The sequence below is a fragment of the Berghia stephanieae genome, chromosome 1, assembly GCF_034508935.2.
Source record: "Berghia stephanieae isolate SIO BIC M18660-M18661 chromosome 1, UCSD_Bste_1.3, whole genome shotgun sequence".
Lineage (NCBI taxonomy): Eukaryota > Metazoa > Mollusca > Gastropoda > Nudibranchia > Aeolidiidae > Berghia > Berghia stephanieae.
Genome location: NC_088360.1, coordinates 127,699,751 through 127,722,322, shown reverse-complemented (window position 1 = coordinate 127,722,322; position 22,572 = coordinate 127,699,751). Strand labels below are relative to the sequence as shown.

The 22,572-nt window shown below is 35.5% G+C and overlaps 1 protein-coding gene across 2 annotated transcripts; it reads left to right on the top strand.

Moving 5' to 3' along the window:
* Positions 1–66: 66 nt before the first annotated feature.
* On the top strand, positions 67–22,273 carry LOC144963096 (uncharacterized). 2 transcript variants are annotated; one of them, XM_078896747.1, is made up of 7 exons: positions 67–221; positions 3,781–3,907; positions 6,318–6,501; positions 8,238–8,285; positions 10,874–11,011; positions 11,794–11,972; positions 17,525–22,273. In XM_078896747.1, exons 2-7 carry the CDS (start codon positions 3,794–3,796, stop codon positions 17,684–17,686), a joined length of 825 nt encoding a protein of 274 aa, XP_078752873.1. In that variant the 5' UTR covers positions 67–221; positions 3,781–3,793; the 3' UTR covers positions 17,687–22,273. The 2 variants fall into 2 exon arrangements, with proteins under 2 accessions (XP_078752873.1, XP_078752874.1); XM_078896748.1 differs by lacking the exon at positions 67–221 and adding an exon at positions 324–446.
* The last annotated feature ends 299 nt before the right edge of the window (positions 22,274–22,572 follow it).

The window sequence follows — 22,572 nt, the reverse complement described above, 5'->3', positions numbered from 1 at the left end:
ATCCACACTATTCCCCCACTACGCGTGCCGCCTTCAGTATTTGGTATTCTACATAAACAAATATCAGACAAACATTTTTTGAGCCTTTACAACATTTGACGCAATGTGCAGGAGACAGAGCGTTGCGATTTATCACTCGATAGGTGACGAATTCTAAAAGTTGTCTTGTCTTCAGTGTGTTGACTTTGTTACTCCTAATTTACTCCAAGTCGCAAAAGAATGTAAGAAAACATATACGATATATTGCTCCAATTAAATTATCTCACTTTTTAAGACCTAAATATAAACCCCATAAACATTTTTTAAATAAAGCTTTTAATTTTAATCATAAACACGGAAACGCATTGGGTACCGAATTTTTCCTCCGCCATGTTGTGGTATCAAATAGCCTACTTATGAATCAAAAATAAAGTCTGAGTAAGAATCAGGATCTAATTTTTAGATTGGTAATGTGACATTTCATCTGAGAGGCCTTCCGAAAGCTCCTACATCCCCAGTATTCTTGTTTTTTATAATGTTCTAGTAGGGTTTGGGAGGGGGGAAACTTCTTTTTAAAAGTCTCCCCCCTACTAGAACATTATAAAAAAAGTTTTCCCCCTCCCAAACCCCCTACTGGAACAAGAGAATACTGGGGATGTAGGAGCTTTCGGAAGGCCTCCCTTTCATCCTTGTTAATATTTCATCTCATGCTTGAAATTGTGTCAATGATGCAATGACTTGAATGTAGTAGAGTACAAGTCATCTATCTACGCCACTGTCACTGACCCACCTCCATATTATTATTATTGTCCCACTTCAAGGATAGGGTCCTCAATTTTGAACGATTTCTAACTTCACACTTACATCTTTAATCTTAAGAATCCAATTTCTACTCACAACCACTATTCTGTTCCATCACGTTTATTATAACAGACTATTAGTGATTAAATTTAATTTTCTTCGATATTTAATGAGTTCTCTCTTTAAACACACACAGACACGCCATGAGAGGATTTTTATAATATATAATACAGTGATGATTGCCTAATTGCCTGCTTGTTTTACATAAATGACTGCTATTTCAACCAAACAGAATTATTTATTTTTGAAAAAAAATATATATGCCAAAATGCCCACACTTTGTAATACAAATTTCATCTCCTAATTGCCACTCTGAAGATTCCAATTGAAAAAAAAATATGACACACACACTCAAGGTCAAAAGAAATGATTCATCCAATCAGAGCTCCAATTCATCGGTTGGCCGTTTATTGTTTGTTTGTTTTTGTTTTTTTGTTTTTTTATTGTTTTTTTTTATTTATTTTTTTTTTTTAATTTGATATTCTGCCGGGGAAGAATTGTTGGACTTTGTGTCAATATAATTCTGACAACGTTTTTTAGGACGAGACGGCACCATCATCATCACTACCATCTTAACTTCACTATCATTGTCTCCACATCATCATCACCTTCATCAATACCAGCACTGCTACAACCACCTCCACATCATCAGTTATCACCACTACCACCAACAATGATATATTAAATAATTATTATTATTTTAGTTTCAAGAAAAAAGGGGAAGGGGGGTATTTATATCTGGTAAAGATCGTTTAAAAGAATCCACGTATTTAAGTCACAGTATATTTTAATATTTAGATTACACTTGCAGGAAAAATTGGCCCCCCCTCTCTCTCTCTCTCTCTCTCTCTCTCTCTCTCTCTCTCTCTGTAAATCGTTTAAATCCACTTTTATCTCAGTATATTTTAATATTTAGTTCACTTGCAGAAATTCCCCCCCTCTCTCTCTCTCTCTCTCTCTCTCTCTCTCTCTCTCTCTCTCTTCTCTCTCTCTCTCTTTTCTTTCTCTTCTCTTTGTCTCTCTCTCTCTTCTCTTTCTTTCTCTCTCTCTCCTCTCTCTTCTCTCTCTCTCTCTCTCTCTCTTTTTATTTTTTTTTTCTCTCTCTTTTCTCTCTCTCTCTCTCTCTCTCTCTCTCTCTCTCTTCTCTCTCTCTCTCTCTCTCTCTCTCTCTCTCTCTCTCTCTCTCTCTCTTCTCTCTCTCTCTCTCTCTCTTCTCTCTCTCTCTTCTCTCTCTCTCTCTTCTCTCTCTCTCTCTCTCTCTCTCTCTCTCTCTCTCTCTCTCTCTCATAATGAAAGGATAATGTAATATTCCATCACCAGGTCATCACAACACTATGGAGACTGAAAAGGAAGAGCTCTCTCTCTCTCTCTCTCTCTCTCTTTCTCTCTCTCTCTCTCTCTCTCTCTCTCTCTCTCTCTCTCTCTCTCTCTCTCTCTCTCTCTCTCTCTCTCTCTCTCTCTCTCTCTCTCTCTCTCTCTCTCTCTCTCTTTCAATTTTATTTTATTTATTAATATATTTTTTAAACACATCATGGAATTGAGAGAATAGTATTTCAATTGTGAAAATTCTTTTGAGAGAAACTTCGTTCTCGATTTGTGTGTAAAGACACTATCAATGAATGGAAGAATGTTGATAGCTGGATGGCACAGTGTTTTAAAGTTTTTTGATAAAGTCAAGCAATATTGATTGTCATAATTGGCACAATGATTGCATAATTTTCAAGCATCATAGCCATGTATAAGTCACTTAAAACACATTTTCCGTTGGTATGAATGAGTACCTCTCTACAGACAGTGACAGATATTGTAGCATTGTATAAATGGTGCCTAATCTGCAACTTTTAAAGTATCTTATGGAAATTTTGTTCTGTATAGCTTGCTTGGAGGGTAAAAGAAACATGTGAAGTGCAGTAAGTATGGTGAATCCATGGAAATGTTCTATTTGAATGTTCATATTCAGTAATATTGGTCTATTAGCAATAACATCCAATCGCATAATCCACATAACTATCTGTTGATTAATCAAAACTCTTGACTGTTAATTGGAATGATTTCTGAGCTTTATCAAACTTTGTTTGAATTTATTTCCCAATTAACCAATGAAAAAAACTGTCACTTTCAACTGGAATAAGAAAAAAAGTATCCTTGCTTTAAAACAAACATAGGCTCTTTTGGATCATGCACGCAACAGTGCCAATGAATCTTTTGTGACAATTACCAACGATAATATTTTTATTGAAGTCAATACTTATGACCCATTCATTTTTATCCAATTTAGAAGACTTGATACAAATTTGTTTGTTCCGAGGAACTATGAATACTCATTGAGGTGGGTGAAAGTGAGTGCTGGCATTCGAGCATTTGCTCTTGACTAGGCAACAGCATTTGTTTAAGAAGGAACAAAGTCTTTGTTATTCTTTTGGGCCAGCAATTTTTATGAGTTGTTCTCACTAAATTGAATCAATCAGGCCATAAACGTTCCAAGGTTACACATAGTTTTGTGTGTTCGTACGTTATATTTGACTGGTGGACGTTGTGAGTTTGTTTTTTTTTACTAAACGCAATGCATTAATTGTGTTAGGTGAAGCAATGCTTTGGTGATATGACTGTCAAAGAATGATGACGAATGTGCTAATCAGGCTCATACTGAGTATTAATGTTACCGTTTTGATATTTTGTGAAGTATTTTGTAAACAGTTATGGAAAAGGTGGTTGGAGTCCAAGGCGAGAGTGTATTGGTACTTGCCACAAAATATATGTGTATAGTTTTGATAGATTGTGAGTGTTCCAATTGATAATGCTATCCTGGAAATCAGATAGTTGTCATGCCTTTGATTAGAATTACATATGAATGATTGTGAAATTACAATTAAATAGCTTCAACTGTATAAGCAAAATGTTTGCTATCAGATATAAGCCATATGTTTTTAATCTTTACAGTCGAAACATCATCATGTCCAGATTTTCCCATTATGGGTCAGGCCAACGATTGGCTTTTGCTATGATGTGTGTTGCAATTTGTTTTTGCTTTCTGGGAGCAGTTGTACCTTTCTGGATGAAATCTGAGGTTAGTAAACCAGTATTTTAGTAGTTTGATTTTTCTTTTATTTATTAAAAAAAATTCATTTATGAGCTATGATATCATTACGATGATACATGATTATGAATTGTGTTGCGTTTGAAAAAATGTGTAAAGCTGCATTCAATAATGATGATGATGATGATAATAATAATAATAATAATAATAATGATGATGCTAATATTAATAAAAATCTATATAATAATGGAGCTAAGATCTTGTGACCACAAAACAAAGAAAGCTTAAAGTTAAAGGACTATTTACAGGACATTGAAAAATTCTAATAAATTATGAAATAGTAGTGGTATATAATGGTAGACATAACTTGCAATGTTGAAAACGCATAGTAGATTTTATAATACTTTTATTTTTGAAGGTTTATTGGGGATTTTTTTTTTCTTTATTATATAGTAATTATCATTATGATAATTAGAACTTTTGTATAATGCATAAGATTTGGCTCTAGGCACTTTACGTGATTGTGAACAGAAATCAAATAATATGTTTACAAAAATAGAAAAACCAAAAAAAATACCCCAAAAAAATCAAGAAACAAAAAAAACACTCCATTTCCCTCAGTCTTTGAGGCTGTGAAATCCAAATGGTTAGTCCAGAATGAAAGACGGATTTGGCCCCAGCACTTTTACATATTATCGATATATATCCAAATTGGAGGGATAATATGTGAAGTGTTGTTTCTTTGGCACTGAGTATTTATCTGAAAGTCCTGATAATAGGTGTAGATGGGATGTATTTTCAAGACATCAATATACTAAGACGCAAGCATTTAGAATAATTTTATCCTTCTCTCAATTAACTACCTTTGTAATTTAATGTTGAAGCATAATTATTTTTATAAACCAGTCTAGCAGCACTATTTTGTACAACCCGTAACCCGAACAACAGAGCTTAGCAGTAATCCAGTTTGGAAAACATAAGGGAAACTACAAGCCTCCCTGTGGCATCCTAACAGATTATGGTCTAGTAAAATGTATCTTTCTGTCAATTCAAAGTGCAGAATTAGGTTACTTGTTTGTCCAGTGAGAGATCATTATTTAATGCTCATGAAAAAATAAACAAACAAAATATTGTTATGTTTATTTCATCATTTAGAAGATGTCAGGTACATATATATTCAGTATACCATTGGGTAGATTTAGAAATAGGCTATTGGTTGAAATAGATAATAGAGTAGCGAGATACTTAGACTGAGAGTACCGGCTCTTCCATGCCAAAAATATATTGGTCCATTTTGACATCCCCATCAATGTAAAAAATTGCAATATCTTATTTCTCTGTTGAATTTGAAACGGTATTTTAATTTCATACAGAACCAAAAAAAAACACTACTCCCGTGTAAATGAAACATATTGCGCTTAGTTTTAAAAAGATTATATCAAATACATTTTCATTTGATATTTGCTAACCAAATGACGATGAAACAAGATTTAGTGGAAAAAAATGGGGACAATGGCGACGTATAATTATTTGAAGTATAATAACCCATTATAATGGGCTCATTGTTGTAATGGAAATACCTCAAATTCAAAACATGTTACTTTATAACAATGTTCAATAATTCCCATAGATGCTTCGGCTATCAAACTTGTTTAATACGTTCACATAGGGCAACATTTCTGGGTAAAGTTATAGGCAATGGACTTACTAAAAGAAAGGCTTTGACTTTTGACATGTGAAACTTTAAATTTTGGATAAGAATATCTCATGAAACATTCTCTGTTTGTGATTGGAATCAACAGTATAAATATTTTCACCATAGTTCTGTCACCTGTTTTAACAAGATAATATGATGAAGCATCCTGTCGGTTGCAAACCTTCATTTCAGTAAGATTTACAAATTAAGGAGCAGGCCCTGGTGTAAGATGAATATCTGAAACCATGTGTATGAAACAGTACTAGACAGAGCAAGAAAGAAAAATACGAGAAGAAAAAAAAATCCCAAAATTCTCGTCTTTGGGATTTATTTTTTTTCTTGTATTTTTCTTTCTTGTTTTCTCTGGCACTATTTCATACATATTTTTTCAGATTTCAATAAGATTGAGTGTACTGTTGTTATAAAGTCCCCAAATGACACTGGCTTTCAAGTCAAGCAGTGATAGAACTATTTAAGTGCATTCCAGCCTTGAAAGTACAAAGCTCATAAATAGCAATAGACTTGCATACATACACTTGCTGTCACTCTTGCTCATGCTAGGTTTCCATTGACAGAAATTGTGTGGGCCTAACCTATTGCTTCGCAATGTTATGAGAACATTTATTGAAAGACAAGAAGTTGACAAGGAAAAAAACACAGATCAGCTTATTCGACATCAAGTCTACCTAAACATTGACTATAAAGTTTGGAAAATTATGATATTCTTTTTGATTTAAATTTCAGATTAAAATGTCTGATGTCTCCATGGGCTTGGAAAAGGAAGTCCCAGTTGTCGGAAATCTTTTGACCAAATTGATGGATAATGTTAAGATGTTGAAAATCAATTTGGGAGTATGGGTGTTCTGTGTTGAGTCTGTTGGATCAGACACCAAATGCTACAGTTTGTACAGTAGCAGTGCCATGTCAGGTGAGCTGGATCATTGATTCTTTGTAAAATGGATTATTGTAATGTATGTTACTAAATTAGTACAGTTGTACTCAGTTCAAGGTCAAGAAAATAAAAAACTCTCTTAATAACTTATGCCGAGAAGAATTATTAATTTGTTAAAAATTACGTTCTTCCTCGCGGCATTGTTAGATCCCATCACTTAGACATTCCATGGAAGAGGATAGATTATAATACATCAAACAAATGTCTGATATCAACAGGAATCACCCATGTTGTCCAAAGGCATCTGCGTAAACCAAGGATTAAATGAGAAATAGATTTTTTCATCATTGCCCATTTGAGTAAAATGGTCTTAGTGTATGTTTCTTAAGGAACTCCCATTTATTAAGTCCACAGGCTGACTTTCTCTCAATTGTTGACGGGGTGACTCTATAACAAGTGGTCACAGCATGCAGTAACTGACAGATATGGGTTGTACATCTGGTGGGTCCTGTATAATGAGGACATTGTCTATAGGAACCCACTCTGAAAATATCAATTCTTGATAATGAGATAGTGACTCCAAAGGCACAACGTTTTGTGTTGTTTTGTTTTTTCTCTCTATGAAAAATATATTTTCGATTTTAAGTTTTGAATGACTTGGGACTTTCAACCAACCAAGCAATCATGTCCACAACAAGTTTGGACGAAACGGCATTGGGAGTAAGGAACAGGAAGGAATTAAAGATAGAGAGAAGACAGTAGGTTGCGGGGGAGATAAAACAATCATTGGAGAGAAGAAAGAGGTCACATTGCTATCACTCGACAACAGTGAATAGTGCTCACTGCCATGAGACTGATAGTTACTGAGAGTGAATAATGCTCAATGCCCACAAAAAGGAGTGGGTCAGATTCGTGAGAACTATAATTGTATAGAATTCCTGCTCTACAAACTTTTACCATCTTTGGTTTCATGTTATATTGCCATTGTCCATAATTTCTCACAAAAAGTACCACTATTATCTTGAGATGTATTTATTTTTTTCATTTTTTTTTTTTTTATCTTGCTTTTCTAATTGAAATTCACTTCTAGTTGTTAATTTTTTGTTACAGACTGTTTAATGTTAGATGAGTGATTTTCATTTCATATTTTAATGTTATTTTTATTTGGTAAAATTGCTATGTAATCGATTTGAAGTTTGAGTCATTTGTTTTTATCATTGATGGATAAATGTACAAGAACACACTATATAATATAGATATTATCGGAAGTGACTAATTAAGCGGCAGGCACTGGTGTAATATAAAGATATAAAAATATGTGTATGAAATAATGCCAGACAAAGCAGAGAGAAATATACAGGATAAACAGATCCCCCAAAAATTAGCCTGCCCCCAGTGACCTCCTGATTACCAGTTGTATGTGCTACCATTACACCACAGAGGTTACCCTATGGTTCAGATGATTTAATTCTTATTTTTTTCACAGGATACGTGTATCCATGGTGTACATTATCTGCACCACAATATATAAATATTTAACATGAGGGGAAGAGGATGATGACATTCGAGTTGATCTATTTTTATTTTGAAAATATCAAAGTGACAAATTTGGGAATGGGATGCTTTTTCGTGTATTTATCTTTCATTATAAAGACAAAAACTATTGTCAGAAATGTTTGCAGTGGTTTAATAGTTAAGATGTAATTTGAGTAATGCTATAAGTAACCCCAATTTGTAAATATAAATTATCAATCTGTCATTGTATTTTTCAGAGGAAGGAGATAACAGATGGAAAGCATACTCTGATGACAACGAGAATTGTAAATTGATTTTAAAAAACTTTTGTTTCTTTTTTCTAAAATTTATTTTACGAGAATTTACGAACTTTTTCAGATATTTTGTTTTTTCCTTCTCAAAATAAATTGATGACTCAATCAGACTGAGTATCACTGTTGATTTTCAATTCTGGTGTAGGTTATTCTTCATACAGTGGCCAGCGTTTATAACCAAGTTTTTGAAAAAAGCACTCTTGAGACAAGACATAACATTTTTACAATTCAAGTTTTTCTCTGTATAAGCACATATACACTTCAGGCCTTTGCTTATTAGCATGACAAGTTTTGAAAAATTAAGTGAAAAAAAGAAAATCAGTTAACACAGGTTTTTTATTCAGAAAAATACCCATTCGATGGTTGGTTGATGTGTCAATGATGAAGTTGACATGGCAGGTTCATCGTAAATTGTGCACTTCATAAAATTGATCCTCAAGAGAATTAACTCTCAACTTGATCCCTGGCAGACAACAAAAGCATGTTATGTGTAGAATAAATTTAATTTGGTAATGACAATTATAAGACTCTTGGGACAAGTTAAAGCAATATGCAACTGAAAATTGCTTCTGTAAAGCTGTTTATAAGACATCTGACATGGGATGTAATGCAATTTTTACATTTTCGAAAATGGTCTGGAGAACAGGTTAATGTAATTATTGATCATCAAGACAACAGTTTGCCTGAATGTGAGATATCGAATAATAATTAAAACATTTGGACGAGGAAGGGAGGTCAAATTTTCAAGAGAAAGAAAAAGCAGAAAATGAAGAAAAAAAGAATCAACCACAAATATTAAAGTTAAAGGAGCTCTCATAACCTCAAGAATTATTCTTCAACTCATGTCCCTGGAGACGAACAGCATCAGAACCAATCCTCTGTTTGTTAGAGTAGATGATATAGACATGTATAATCTGGAGATGAGCACTTCGAAAACCGTTTTTTTCACCTATGCAGTGGCTGACACACCCGCAAACAAAATTTCCTCTACGGGGATCGGCTTCTCCCATATGATCCATATCAAAAATACATAGGGTGGCACTGGACTGCAGCCTTACCTATCGGGTGCATCTCGAAGGAGTTGCCTGAAAGATAGAGAAATGCAACAGTCTTCTGAGGAAGCTGGCGGGATCAACTTGGGGTGCTTATCAAGCGCTCCTGATGACATCTGCCTTGGCACTATGCTTTCGCTGCTGAGTATTGCACTCCAGTGTGGGGTAGAAGCAGGAACATTAAGAAGGTAGATGTTGAACTTCACAAGTCAATGCACATAGTGTCAGGAATGCTGGCAACGACGCCTAGAGAATGGGGCCAGATAATGGCAGCAATCCAGCCCCCCGATGTTCGGTGGGAGACGGTTACAAAGAACTGGCTTAGTAATATCAAAGAGAGAGAGAATGGGGATACCCCTCTCAACCGCATAATGGACAGTGCCCCCGTTTCGAGCCGAAATAAGTCCCAGCAACCCGTGTACATAGATTCCCTGACTTCGGACAGAGATGCATATATGAGATGGAAGTCGGTTTGGACGAATTCAATACCTCGAGGGGGGTGTCGGGGACATCGCCTCCTTGAAACTGGCTGAGAAATTGCCAGGCTTTTCCACCAGCAAGAGGAGATATTGGGTGGCAGCCAATCGACTTCGGTCGAGAGCCTGCTTAATGTCAAAATCGCTTCATCAGTGGAGGGGTTTCCTCCTGTCGAACATGTACCAGTTGTGGTAACGAGCCCGAAACCACAGAGCATCTAGTTGAATGGTGTGTTATGACGAAGCTTCTGGGTGGGTTTGCGACAGTGCACGAGTGCGGTCCGGAATTTGCGGATTGGGTTGATCATCATAACAGAGTAGTGTGAGCACTATAAGAAGCTGCTGGCACACTCTGATTCTTGGACACATTTGGCATCTTCCGAGAATCCTAGAATCCAGTGAGCACCGTATTAATTACAGCACTGTATTAACATTGATACAGATATCATCGCCTTTATCGGCAAAAATGTTGTTATTGGTATATCTATTATTGTTATTGTCATTATTATTATTATTATTATTATTATTATTATTCAATATTATAAAAACAATACTGTCCATCTTTCCAATTTATGCCAAAATGTATATTCAAACTAAATAAACATTAGGCTGATCATGTCACAATGCAACTATTTAGGGATAATCTCTTTTACTTTTACTTTGTAAATCATCTCTTGTTTAGATTAATGATTTTGTATGTGTGACTTGTAAGGTTTTGACTATTTTATTTTTATATTTTATAGTTATTTGTGCACGGGTTTGAATAGAGCCATTGTGTGATTCTTTTTCTGAACACAGAGGCACATTACTCCTTCCATTCTTTTTCTGTTCTCCCCTTTATTTTTCCTTTGCATTTACATGACCAAATTCGTGTTGCAAGCATGGTTAAACACTCAAAAATTAAACAAACTTCTTTTCTTCATCACAATACCTTACTAAAAGTCTTGTCTCATATTTTCATTTATCTATGGGCAGAAAGATAGCTGGATTATTGGATTTGTAGAAGAATTTTAAATCCAATGATAATGATGATGTTGTATTTTTTTAACAGCTTGGATCTATTTGGTCCGCCTGGCCATAGCCTTCAACATCAAACTGAGCATTATTTGTGGCATAGCTGCCTGCTGTAGGTGTATGTGCTGCTCTGGTGGAAAGACAATTTGTCATGGGATCTTTGCTTTTATTGCTGGTAAGTTGCCTCTGCCAAAAATTCCCATAGTGGACCTTGACTAAATCATAAGTAAGAATTAGCGGCTAAAACGAAACATAGAACTCACTTCCAAACCCCTCTTTTCAAGATTTTAAATTAAAAATTTGTTATAGTTATAGTCTGGAGCAAGATCAGAAGTACTGAGAAAGTACAATGTTATTGATAGTCCCATATCCTGTAGCAAGATAACCATCAAATTAGGTAGAGCAAGAAGAAGAAATAATAATAATACAGTACACAATAGGCTTACCTTGTAAATAATAAAGATTGGGGTAAAATGGATCACCCCCCTTGTCATGCTCAATGGCTTTTAATTCAACACTGTAAGATTGACCTAACCTTTTCTTGACTGGGTTAATGTGATTAGACTACTGGATCATCTTCTCACCTCTTACTCCTCCCCCTAAGGGCTTGCTTGCATCAGAAATGTAATCTTCTCACTTCCATGAGTCCCATTCTTCTTTTTCACATTGCTCACAGCTCATCTTCATTTGCAGTAATATACACATGCACATAACCACACACAACGAGATAAATTCATCCCATTGCAATGTGACTGTGAGTGTCGCTTGAAGGCACTGTGTCATGCCACCTCTTTTTACTACTCTATTTTCTTCCTTTTTACTGGCGCTGATATGACCTTAATGGGTTGCAAGCGCTGTAAAATCCTTAAAAACAAAGAACTGATATGGCTTAATATTTGTTATAAAATATTTTTTTATTAATATATTTACTTTATTTATAATCTCTACTTGAAAAAGGTGTGTGTGGCATTTTTGCACTCTCTGTGATGGCTGCCCGTAAGGATGAATTGGTGCTAGGCCTGATTGACCTCGAATATGACTGGGGTTTCTACATCTTTGGGGCCGGAAGTGGTTTGATGATTCTCGCATCCCTCTTCCTCTGCTTCTCTGTTCCCAGAGAAATGCCTAATGGAATGGTAAGAATGAAGGGCGTGAAGAGGGTATATGTATTATAAATCAGATAATTTGCAATTGAGAGGTCTTGTTTTAAAAAAAACTTATTTTCAAGTAATTCTCAATTGAGGGGTATGTATATTGTGATTTGTTAATTGATGCACACAAAGTTGTGCAAGAGAGTGAGTGACCGAATGTAGAATAGAGGAGTTTGAGTTGGTTGTGAAGAGAGAAAAGCCAGCAGAGAGGATAGTAATAAGCATATTTTGTTCGTGAATTAAATTTGATAGTTATTGTTATTTTATGTTGATTAAACCACAAGCTATTGCAGAAGACCTTTATTTTTTCTTAAATCATATGATTGTGGCAGCAGTACATGTTAATGAGCTGATTTGGTCCTTTTCTGGTGAGGGTGACATCATTGCATGGATAAAAATTGTGAAACTAGTGGCTAAGTTAAAAGCATGATGCAGGTTGTATTTGGAGAAGTACAAAGGGGTGATGTTAGTAAAATAATATAAGCATGTGAATGATGCCATCAATCGATCTGACCCCAGCCATTCACGAGAGAAAACCTTAGCATTTTTGGTAACTGGGAAAGGTTGGGGGTTGATATGACTCATAACCACAAATTTTGATTGCGGCCCAGGAAGATTTTCCATGTGGAGGAAACTGACAAGTGAAAATATGGCTGAAACATTGAATCAGCTGTTTCTTGAGAAAGGGGGTTGTGAAAGAAACTCTCATGGACAAATGAATGAGTCTGTGTTTCGGTCAGATTGTATGTACTGGTTACTCGAGAAGTGGAGAGGGAAGGCAACATTCAGGGCTGCTTACCAACCAAGTGACAATGGGATTGTAGAAAGTCATCATTGAACAGTTAAGACTGCAGAAAGGGCAAACATTTCACCAGGGATGATGTTTATTGGTATAATTTTGCACCTAGGATTGGTATAAATGGAGAGACTGCCATTTCTGGCAATCAATAAGTACAATTGGAGAGACCGTCTGGATGAAGCTCCTAACAATAAAAGAGTAGTGGAAGATCAAGGCTGGTGAAGAGTTTGTGTGCAACCACCTCATGTCAGGTGTATATTAACCCTCTCCTTACCAACAATAGGAAAATCGTCACATTCGTTAGGATACAACCAACAATTTTATCATTCTGATTTCTTATGCACATCACAAAATTTAAAGAAAATTTGTTGTTATAGCTATCAAAACTTTACACTGTATTATAGAGCTCATTTTGCTGAACAATATTGTGTATAGAATGTACTTGTTGGTTTTCTGTTTGAGTAAGAAAATTCTATTTTTGTGTTGGGTGGGCGTGACATTTTGGGGGAAACTTTGAAAATGGGTGGTAAGGAGAGAGTTAAAGTGGGAACAGGGCACTATGACAGCAATTAATTTGATTAATAACGTTGATATTGATGCATCATGTGTTGGATGCACAGAGCGTTGTTGAAGTTGAAAACAAAGGCAATGCAGAAAATATCACCAGGCCACAACGGGTGTTTGACATTCAGAGATTGGGGGACGGTGATGGTGAGGTAAGAGAATGTGAAATTCAGAGATTGGAGGAAATGGCATTGAGAAAAGAGTAGAGAGCACAGTTCCCGGGCAAATTGGAGTAGATGAAGTGAAAATATTTAGCACAGAAACAAAAGATAAAATTGGAGAAGTTGGCAGAATGCGCTGGGTGGGCACAAGACGCGCAGGTGACCTGTATGGCTTTTGGGCTACGATTGTTCACCAGATGACGAAGTGAACGATTTGTCATAACCTTAGGCAGTGTGATCTTTTGATTAGAGGAGTGTGAGTTGTTAATTGATGCGCACAAAGTTGTATTAGTTGGTGCAAGAGAGTGAGTGAACGAGTGTAGATCAGAGGAGTTTGAGTTGGTTGTGAAGAGAGAAAAGCCAGCAGAGGATAGAAATAGCATATTTTGTTTGTGAATTGAATTTGATTGTTGTTTTATGTAAATACACATGTGCAAAAATAACTTGACATTTGATTTAAGTCAGCCCATTTAAGTTTTTAAAAAACAGAATTGTGCTGAAGTTATGTCACAAAAATGAGCAATATCTTTAATATATGCAAGTCAAATTTCATCAACATAAATGCATAATCCTAAAAGTAATGACAACCCAAAGAACACAAGTCAGGTTGCTCTGCTTTGGAAAAAGAGTAGAAATTCGACACAACAACGTCAGTAATGTGTATGGCCGCTACGATTTCCAATCACTGTTCAGACAAGTCTCCCCATAGAATTTATCAAGGAGTTTATGTCACTTTCAGTGATGGCATTTCATTCTGTTTCAACAATGTTCCAAAGCCCGTAAACATTCCACAACGATCAGAGACATAAGAAAAGGGCTGGTTATGTGTCGAGCAAAGATTTGATTCATCATCATTAGCCTTTGATACTCAATTTGATCCCTCACATGCCCTTCTGTTGTTGAACTTGCATTGCGATGAAAGACTAGCAAGTTGCTCTTCTAGCATTGAAAGTCTTTGCAACATTTGCTACTGGCCTTTTTAATGTGAAAATCGGCAAGTAAACATGCTCTTTCTTCTAGGCTCAGTTTCAACATGTTTCGAAGGGTAAAAGAATTGATAACAAAAAATTACAAAGCAATTTTAATAAGATCATATATTTTACGTATAACAGCAGATAACTTGTAAACAGTAGCCGACAACATGGCAGTAGCTTCTAATGGTGCTCACACTACTATGTTATGACGATCAATCCATCACTGCACTCGTGTACCATCGCAAACCCGCCTGGAAGATTCGTCACAACGTACCATTCAACTAAATGCTCTGCGGTTTTGAGCTCTTGACCACAACGGGTACATGTTGGACAGGTGGCAAGCCCCCACTGATTTATATATATATTCTACCTCCCTTTTCTAAATTTAAAACTCTCCAAGTCCAAAGGGGAGAAATAAAGAGAGAGGCAGAGATGTATGTCTGTTGTGCACAGTCTTGAAGTCACATGATTTCTGAGTTTACAGGCGCTGATTAAAACTTAACAAAACACCTGTGTATCAGTCAGCTTCTATTTTCTCTGAATGATTCTATAATCCTCCTATTTTTTGGACCCCTGTATGAATTAAACTATTAATGATAAGAATCTTCCTGAGGGTTAGTGGACTGGGTGAGGTACCTGGGGTCTGATTCATGGAGCGGGACTAGACTAAATCCGTTGTCTCAGACTAAAAGGCGTTGTAAGATATTCATGAAGCCGGACTACGCGAAGTCTTAGACTAAACGAGGGACTAAACGGGTGAAATTTACACCCGCGATTTAGCAGGTGTAAATATCGTAGTCTGAGACTAAATTTCAAAATCATAATATGTCCTCTACGCTGGGGGAAGTAATTGTACAGCGATTAGAACAAGAATACCCGACAGTTTTTGATTTTATATTTATTTTTATTTATTTATTTATTTTTTGGTTTTGTTTATTTTCTTTTCTTTACTTTTCTCGAAGATTCGACAATCGCACATACACTCCTCATCTTGCCCATTCAAAACACTCTGCAGTTTCATAGTAACTTCCTCCTCCTCCCCCTCCTCCTCCTCCTACGACTACTACTACTACTACTACTACTACTACTACTACTACTGTTGCTGCTGCTACTTTCACTATTATCATTACTCCTACTACTACTACAACTACTACTTCCACTGCTACTACTTCTACTACTACTACTGCTGCTACTACTACTACAACTTCTATAACAACAACAACAACAACTACTACTACTACTACTACTACTACTAATACTAATACTACTATTACAACTACTACCATTACTACTACTACTACTACTACTACTACTACTACTACTACTACTACTACTACTGTTGCTGCTGCTACTTTCACTATTATCATTACTCCTACTACTACTACAACTACTACTACCACTACTACTACTTCTACTACTACTACTACTACTGCTGCTACTACTACTACAACTTCTACAACTACTACTACTACTACTACTACTACTACTACTACTACTACTACTACTATTACTACTACTTCTAGTACTACTACTACTACTACTACTATTACAACTACTACCATTACTACTACTACTACTACTACTACTACTACTACTACTACTACTACTACTTCTAGTACTGCTACTACTACTACTAATACTAATACTACTATTACTACTATCATTACTACTACTACTACTACTACTACTACTACTACTACTACTGCTACTACTACTACAACTACTATTACATTTCTTCTATGTCTTTTATCGTCCATTATTTTCTAGAAATTTCACGTCTCTCACTGGCCTTATCATTTCTATCACACCGCGCTAACGATTCGTTCACACTCCAACCATCGTTGAGTACAGACGATGCAATTTATACTGCATCTTATTTGTTTTCAACGTTTATTTGTTTATTGTTGTGCCGACGAAGGGTTTGTACCCGAAACGCCCATTGTCTGTATTGTTTCCACCGATTCCTCTCCATCATCACTCTTTCGTTAGTATTTTCGGGACCCCATGCTTCAGGCAGCGCCCACCGCTCTCTACTTAGAACAATGCTACACCGTGGATAAGAATCATTTAAGTGCCATCGTTATTTATATTTACTAAAAACATTACACACACACACATTCTCAAACAATTTTTACACCCCTAAACTTGTCTCACACTATTTTTATTTGTGGGGAAAAAACAACAACAAAACAAACAAACAAAAAACGATCAAAACAAACACGAAGAAGAAATAGATATGATTTCTGTGCCACTTCGTATGACGCATGTTTCTGAGGAATCCCCAGTTAAAAATAGATTGACCTCTGTAGTCTGAGACTTCGCAAGCGTAGTCAGAGACTTCGCAAGCGTAGTCAGGGACGAAGTCTGACTCCATGAATAGCTTACTTTCCGTAGTCTCTGACTTCCCAAAGTCTTAGACTACAAAGTCTCAGACTTTGCTATAGTCTGAGACTACCATAGTCCCGCTCCATGTATCAGACCCCTGACCTCCCATAGTAGGCAGGGAGGTACTTTCTGTGTCTTCTATCCCCCTACATCTGTTTACCAATTGGTTTCTGTCTTTGTTTTGGAATAAGATTACTTAGTTTTGTCCTGACCCTGGCCAGAGTCTTTGGATGGGAAAACAGTCAAATGTATAGTTGTAGTTTTGGGAGATATTTTTTCCCTTGAAAATCACCTCTCTATCATGTTCTGTAATTAGAGAGAAAAAAAATTTTAATATATGATTTGTAAATATTTGAGTGTATTCCTCTTAGTGGGGGCCTGTGCTTGTCTCAGGATGAGACTTTTAGGTGATCTCAAACTATGCACAATGATAGTATGCTCTTGGAATCTACATCTGTTCCTATTAGAACCCTTTCTCTTTGTCTTTTCTTGTGTGCTTTCAATTGTAAAACTATAACCTTTTTTACTATCCCATTTTCTTCCTTTTTACTGGTGCTGAAATGACCTAAATGTGTCGCAGGTGCCGTAAAACCCTTAAAAACAAACAATTAGCTGAGAGTGTAATTATTATTTGAACTCAATTTTCTCCACCAGGTTATGATGCAGGCACCTGCTGCATATGTCCATGTGAATCCTACAAACACAAATATTGTTCACGCTCCAGTCAATCAGTATGAACTCAATGGACAGATTCGTAGCTTTGAGCCTCTTCCGGACCAGACTGTTTTCCAGAACCCTCCTCCACCTCAATATTAAGAAACTTACATCAACAAGGGATCTGTAAAGAGAATGAGGGGTTGCCACTGTCTACATCACTAAGATTGTCATGTTTGTTTTTTCTCTGACATTTCTGCTCCCTTTTTTAAAAAACAAATCCTTTTTGGCAAAACTTTAATATCTAATTTAGCAATTTTAATTAAACCGTTCCATTGAAGTTGCATTTAGTTTGCATTGCCTAAGTCGACCCCCAAGAGACATATATTAAAAATCATAGCTGCCAACCAGTACGATAAAATCGTACTTAGTACCGATTTGGCCAATCCAGAAAACGAAAAAAAATCCAGAAAAAATGAAGAATTTCTGATAAAAATTATCTTGGGAGAAAATTTTCACCTCAGTAATCTGCTTCTGTCACCCCCCCCCCCCCCCCCCCCCCCCCCCCCTCCATCACTTATGCCTACCCAGTATGATGATAAAGGTAAGCTTCTCTTAGTACGTATTACAGTTCTGACCATTCTAGTACTTAAGTACATTAATAAATATGCCATTTTAAGACATGAATTGGGCATCCGCGCCACACCGCGTATAATAATACGTTTTTGCATTTTGAAAAGTTGGCAGCTATGAAAAATAAACTCTACTACTCCAGTATGGTCACTGTCATTTTCTTCCACACTAAGTATACATGTTTATTTCACAATGCATTGGTTTGACACTCCATCCTGTCTCTCCCTTTTTCCTCAGTAGGGCCACCAATAATGCTATGATGTATAAGTATGAAAATTGGTACATAGCTTCCCATCTCCAAGGCAATAGAGAACCAAAAATACTTTCTTTGTCACTTGCATCAATGAAAAATTTGCCTTATGTTAAAATCGACTTTTCTATATAATCTTTATTTTTTTCCCTTCATGTCTCTTGGGGGTAAGCAACTTCGGTTTATTTGAAAGTATAGCATTAGTTGAGATCGCAATAATTTTCTCTTTTATTCTGCTTCCATTTCTCATGTATTGATAAAAATGTTGTTATGTTTATTTTTATTCTTGTTTGTTCATTCACAAATAAAGAGAAAAGACCTTTTTATAAAACTGCTCTCACGTAAGACCTGCCTCATGATTCTATATTTATCAAGAAGGCCAATGAACAATGATAATTCAATATTTCTTCTTTTTCTTATTGATATAATTTTCATCTTATTATCCTCATTTTAAATTTGAAGTATAGGAGTAAGTTAACCCCACTTCCTCTTTTTTATTATTTGTTTGTTTGTTCCATATATTCCATGCCGAAGCAAAGTTCATTAAAAGTTTTGTTTACAGAGATAATGAACTGCTGAAATTTCCTATAAAGATCGTGTTGGAGCTCTCTTGCCCGGAAATTCTTACTATGTAATGTCACTGCATTTCTTATATAATGCTAATTTCCAGATTATATGTCGTCTAAATTTTCCTAAGAACAATGCCTGATAATAATCACTCTCAGACTTGGTTTGGTTTCGACTTATTTTTCCATTCAATAAGTTTTGAAATATTGGTTTCAATATTGATTCTTATTAGTATTTTTTTTCTAGATTTAAAATAAATTAAAGCAGTTTATTTAGACCTGTAAATTCTCAGTCAATTAACTGAAATCAGTCAATTTGTCAAATTCAAATATTTAAAAAAAAGGAAAGAAAGAAAGAAGTGAAGAAAGAAAGAATTCACAAATCGTAGTCGAATGACCGTAAAGTAATTAGGAGTGTTCCATAACACTACGCATAGCTCATGGGAGCCGTTAATATTAACGATGGATTTATTGCCAAGGCTAAGCGGCGCTTTTTAGAATTGGCGTGACTGAACACATCCCAGTGTAATTTCACACAGCCTTCGTTAAATTATTTTTTCACTTTCCAACCTGTCGTGATCCCAACGGTAGCCAATTTTAACTGAGCCGCCGAGCGATAAATTTCACTGTTTCGTCTAAGCCAAAATTGACCACAATTACAAGCTGGGTTTTAAAAGTATAAAAAAAAATAAAATGCGAATGCCGGAAGTAAAATCTCTAGTAGATGATGGAGACACCTTTAAATCGAAAGTTAGAAATTTTTCCGCTACGCCTGCCGAAGTTTCTTCTTGATAATTCACTTCTACTTAATAATTCAGTGTATTGGCCAGAAGTCATATTTATTTAAGTTTTTTTTTCTCTGTCATTTACTGATTGAAAATCAAGTTTGCTCAGTGCTACATTATTCTAATGTTCTCACAATGGCTGAGCTGTTCGTGGATCGCAATTCAGACTTGTCGAGCATCGATAAAGTTAAAGATGTGAGTGTGAGGAATAAATTCAATTGGTCATGGCTAGAAGTTAAAGATGATAATAGTGTTATTTTCTGACTATGTCAAAAAAAATTCCAGAGGCAGGAATATGACTTTGATGAAGTCATCTTTACCTATATGAATGACATGCTTATTTAGCATTCCTTCTACATCAAATTATGGCAGTCATACTTCCAGTAAGAAATAACACCCACTATTTTAATGTATTGTATTTATCACTCTCCTCTCCAATGATGCCCTTATTTTTTTTTAAATAATTGAATCTTCAGTTTGTCGAATAGTTTCAGTCAATTTTTATAGAGCTCATTTACAGGTCTATTTATTGGATTTTGGACTTAATGTCAGACAACATTATATTTGTGTGGTTCGTACAATAATTTTTGAATGACTTCGACAAGAATACTCTATAATATACTCATCACTGCATGAATATAATATTTTTTTAATAACTCAAAAAGACGTCATTTCACCCCCCCCCCCCCCCCCCCCCTTGGGTGGGGTTCATGACCTCCCATAGTGGGCAGGGTGGTACATATTGTGTCTTCTATCCCCCTATGTCTGTTTTCCAACATGCTTTCTGTCTTTGTCTTGGAATGAGATACTTACTTAGAGATACTTAGAGATGATTTCCAGCACAGGTTCTCAATGATCCTCTTCGCTGGACTCGGGTGTCATCTTTGTTTCTTCCGGTTGCAGATTACCGTGAAGACAGAATGTGATGCTAGCCTTGCAATCATAGTAGATTTCTTGGTTTTTCCAATAGCTATCCAGTCTGTTCTTGAATGTGTTAAGTGAATCAGCACTGACAACTTTCTCTGGTAGACTGTTCCACACTTGAACCACTCTAACACCGAAACTATTACTTGGTTTTGTCCTGGCCCTGGCTGGGAGGGAAACAGTCAAATGTTAGATAGTTTTGGGAGATGATATTTTTTTCCTTGTAAATCATCTCTCTGTTATGCACTGTATTATGTTTTGTTTATGTATTATGATTTGTAAACATTTGAGTGTATTCCTCTCAGTGGGGACCTGTGCTTGTGTCTTGATGAGAAATTAGGTGATCTCAAACTAAGTACACTGATAGTGTGCTCTTGGAATCTACATCTGTTCCCTATTTGAACCAATTCCCCTTTGTCTGCCTTATTCTTGGATGCTTTAATTGTAATTCTAGAACTTTTTACTATCCCATTTTCTTCCTTTTTACTGGAGCTGATATGACCCCAATGTGTTTAAAGCCCCGTAAAACCCTTAAAAACATCAAAAACAAACACCATCCCCCCTCCCCCTATTAGACGACTGAAAAATTGTCTTTGAATCATATTCGGTTTTCAATTGATGAATGCCGTTTCACCATCCCCTATTTGACAAGAAAAATTACCTTTGAGTCATATTCGGTTTTCAATTGATGCTATGCTTTTAGATAAAATGCTCACAACATCCACCAGTCTGATTATCTGTACCAATACACAAACTATGTGTAACCTTTAACGTTTATAGTCTGATTGATATAATTTAGTGAGAAATTATCCAAATGGCTTTCTAAAAATAATAACAAAGAGCTGAGTGACGTCAACTTCATGTTAATTTTAATAGATCTGAAATAAGCCATAGTTATTGCTTTTGAACACTATATTTTATGTTTTCTTTTCAATGTTTAGTTGTAGAAACAATATATTCCTCAACCAATATATATATATATATATATATATATATATATATATATATATATATATATATATATATATATATATATATATATATATATAATACAAATAAATGAAATAAAATGCATTATTCAAAGTGCCTTTAGCAGCTCGAAGGGAAATTACTACAGATTTCTTTGTTTTTCTGTCCTTGTAAAAGGGTCTTGTTTTGTCCGTGCCCAAGCTGGAATCTGCCAACATTATATACACCAATTTTTGAATGATTTCAACAATATTCTCTACAGGCTGCTTGAATATTTTTGAAACTCCAAATTAAGTTCCCCATCTTTGTTAAAACTAAAGAAAATTATGTCTCTGAACCTCATTCTCTTTCAGTTTTCAATATAAGTTAATTTAATAGATCTGAAATAACCCATAGTTTATATAGTTTTTGAATTATTCTATTTTATTACAGTTTCCCACAGTTGTTTAAACTAAAGAAAAATTTTGTCTCTAAATCTCATTCACATTCAGTCTTCAATATAAGTTAATTTTAATAGATCTGAAATGACCCGTGGTCAGTTATTGTTTTTGAATTATTCTATTTTATTTCTTTGTTTTCTTTTTAATGTTGAATATACTCAATAAACAATATAATCGCAACACTGTTAGCTTTCGCCTTTTTTATCTATACATTTCTACAAATAAATTAGATAAAAGCCTCTTCTCAAGAAGTTTAAATGGAAGTCACAACACTTTGATTTGGTTTCTTTTCTTGTCAAATGGCTTGGTTTTGTCCGAGCCTAAGCTGGAGTCCGGCTACGTTGGTAGCCCAGAGGTATAGTAAGTATGGTGTCTTGCCTTGTAACAAAATTAAAACATGGATGGGATCTTCTGATCTCGTATGGTGGACGTAGATATCTATTCTATATCGAGTCTATGGTGGGAATCCTAAGCTGAGAAG

Bases quoted from the DNA above. Each gene is read 5' to 3' on its own strand.
- LOC144963096 (XM_078896747.1), top strand. From the start codon at position 3,794: ATGTCCAGATTTTCCCATTATGGGTCAGGCCAACGATTGGCTTTTGCT. The intron at 6,502-8,237 runs GTGAGCTGGATC...TGTATTTTTCAG, and splicing joins CAGTAGCAGTGCCATGTCAG to AGGAAGGAGATAACAGATGG. The intron at 8,286-10,873 runs GTAAATTGATTT...TTTTTTTAACAG, and splicing joins CTCTGATGACAACGAGAATT to CTTGGATCTATTTGGTCCGC.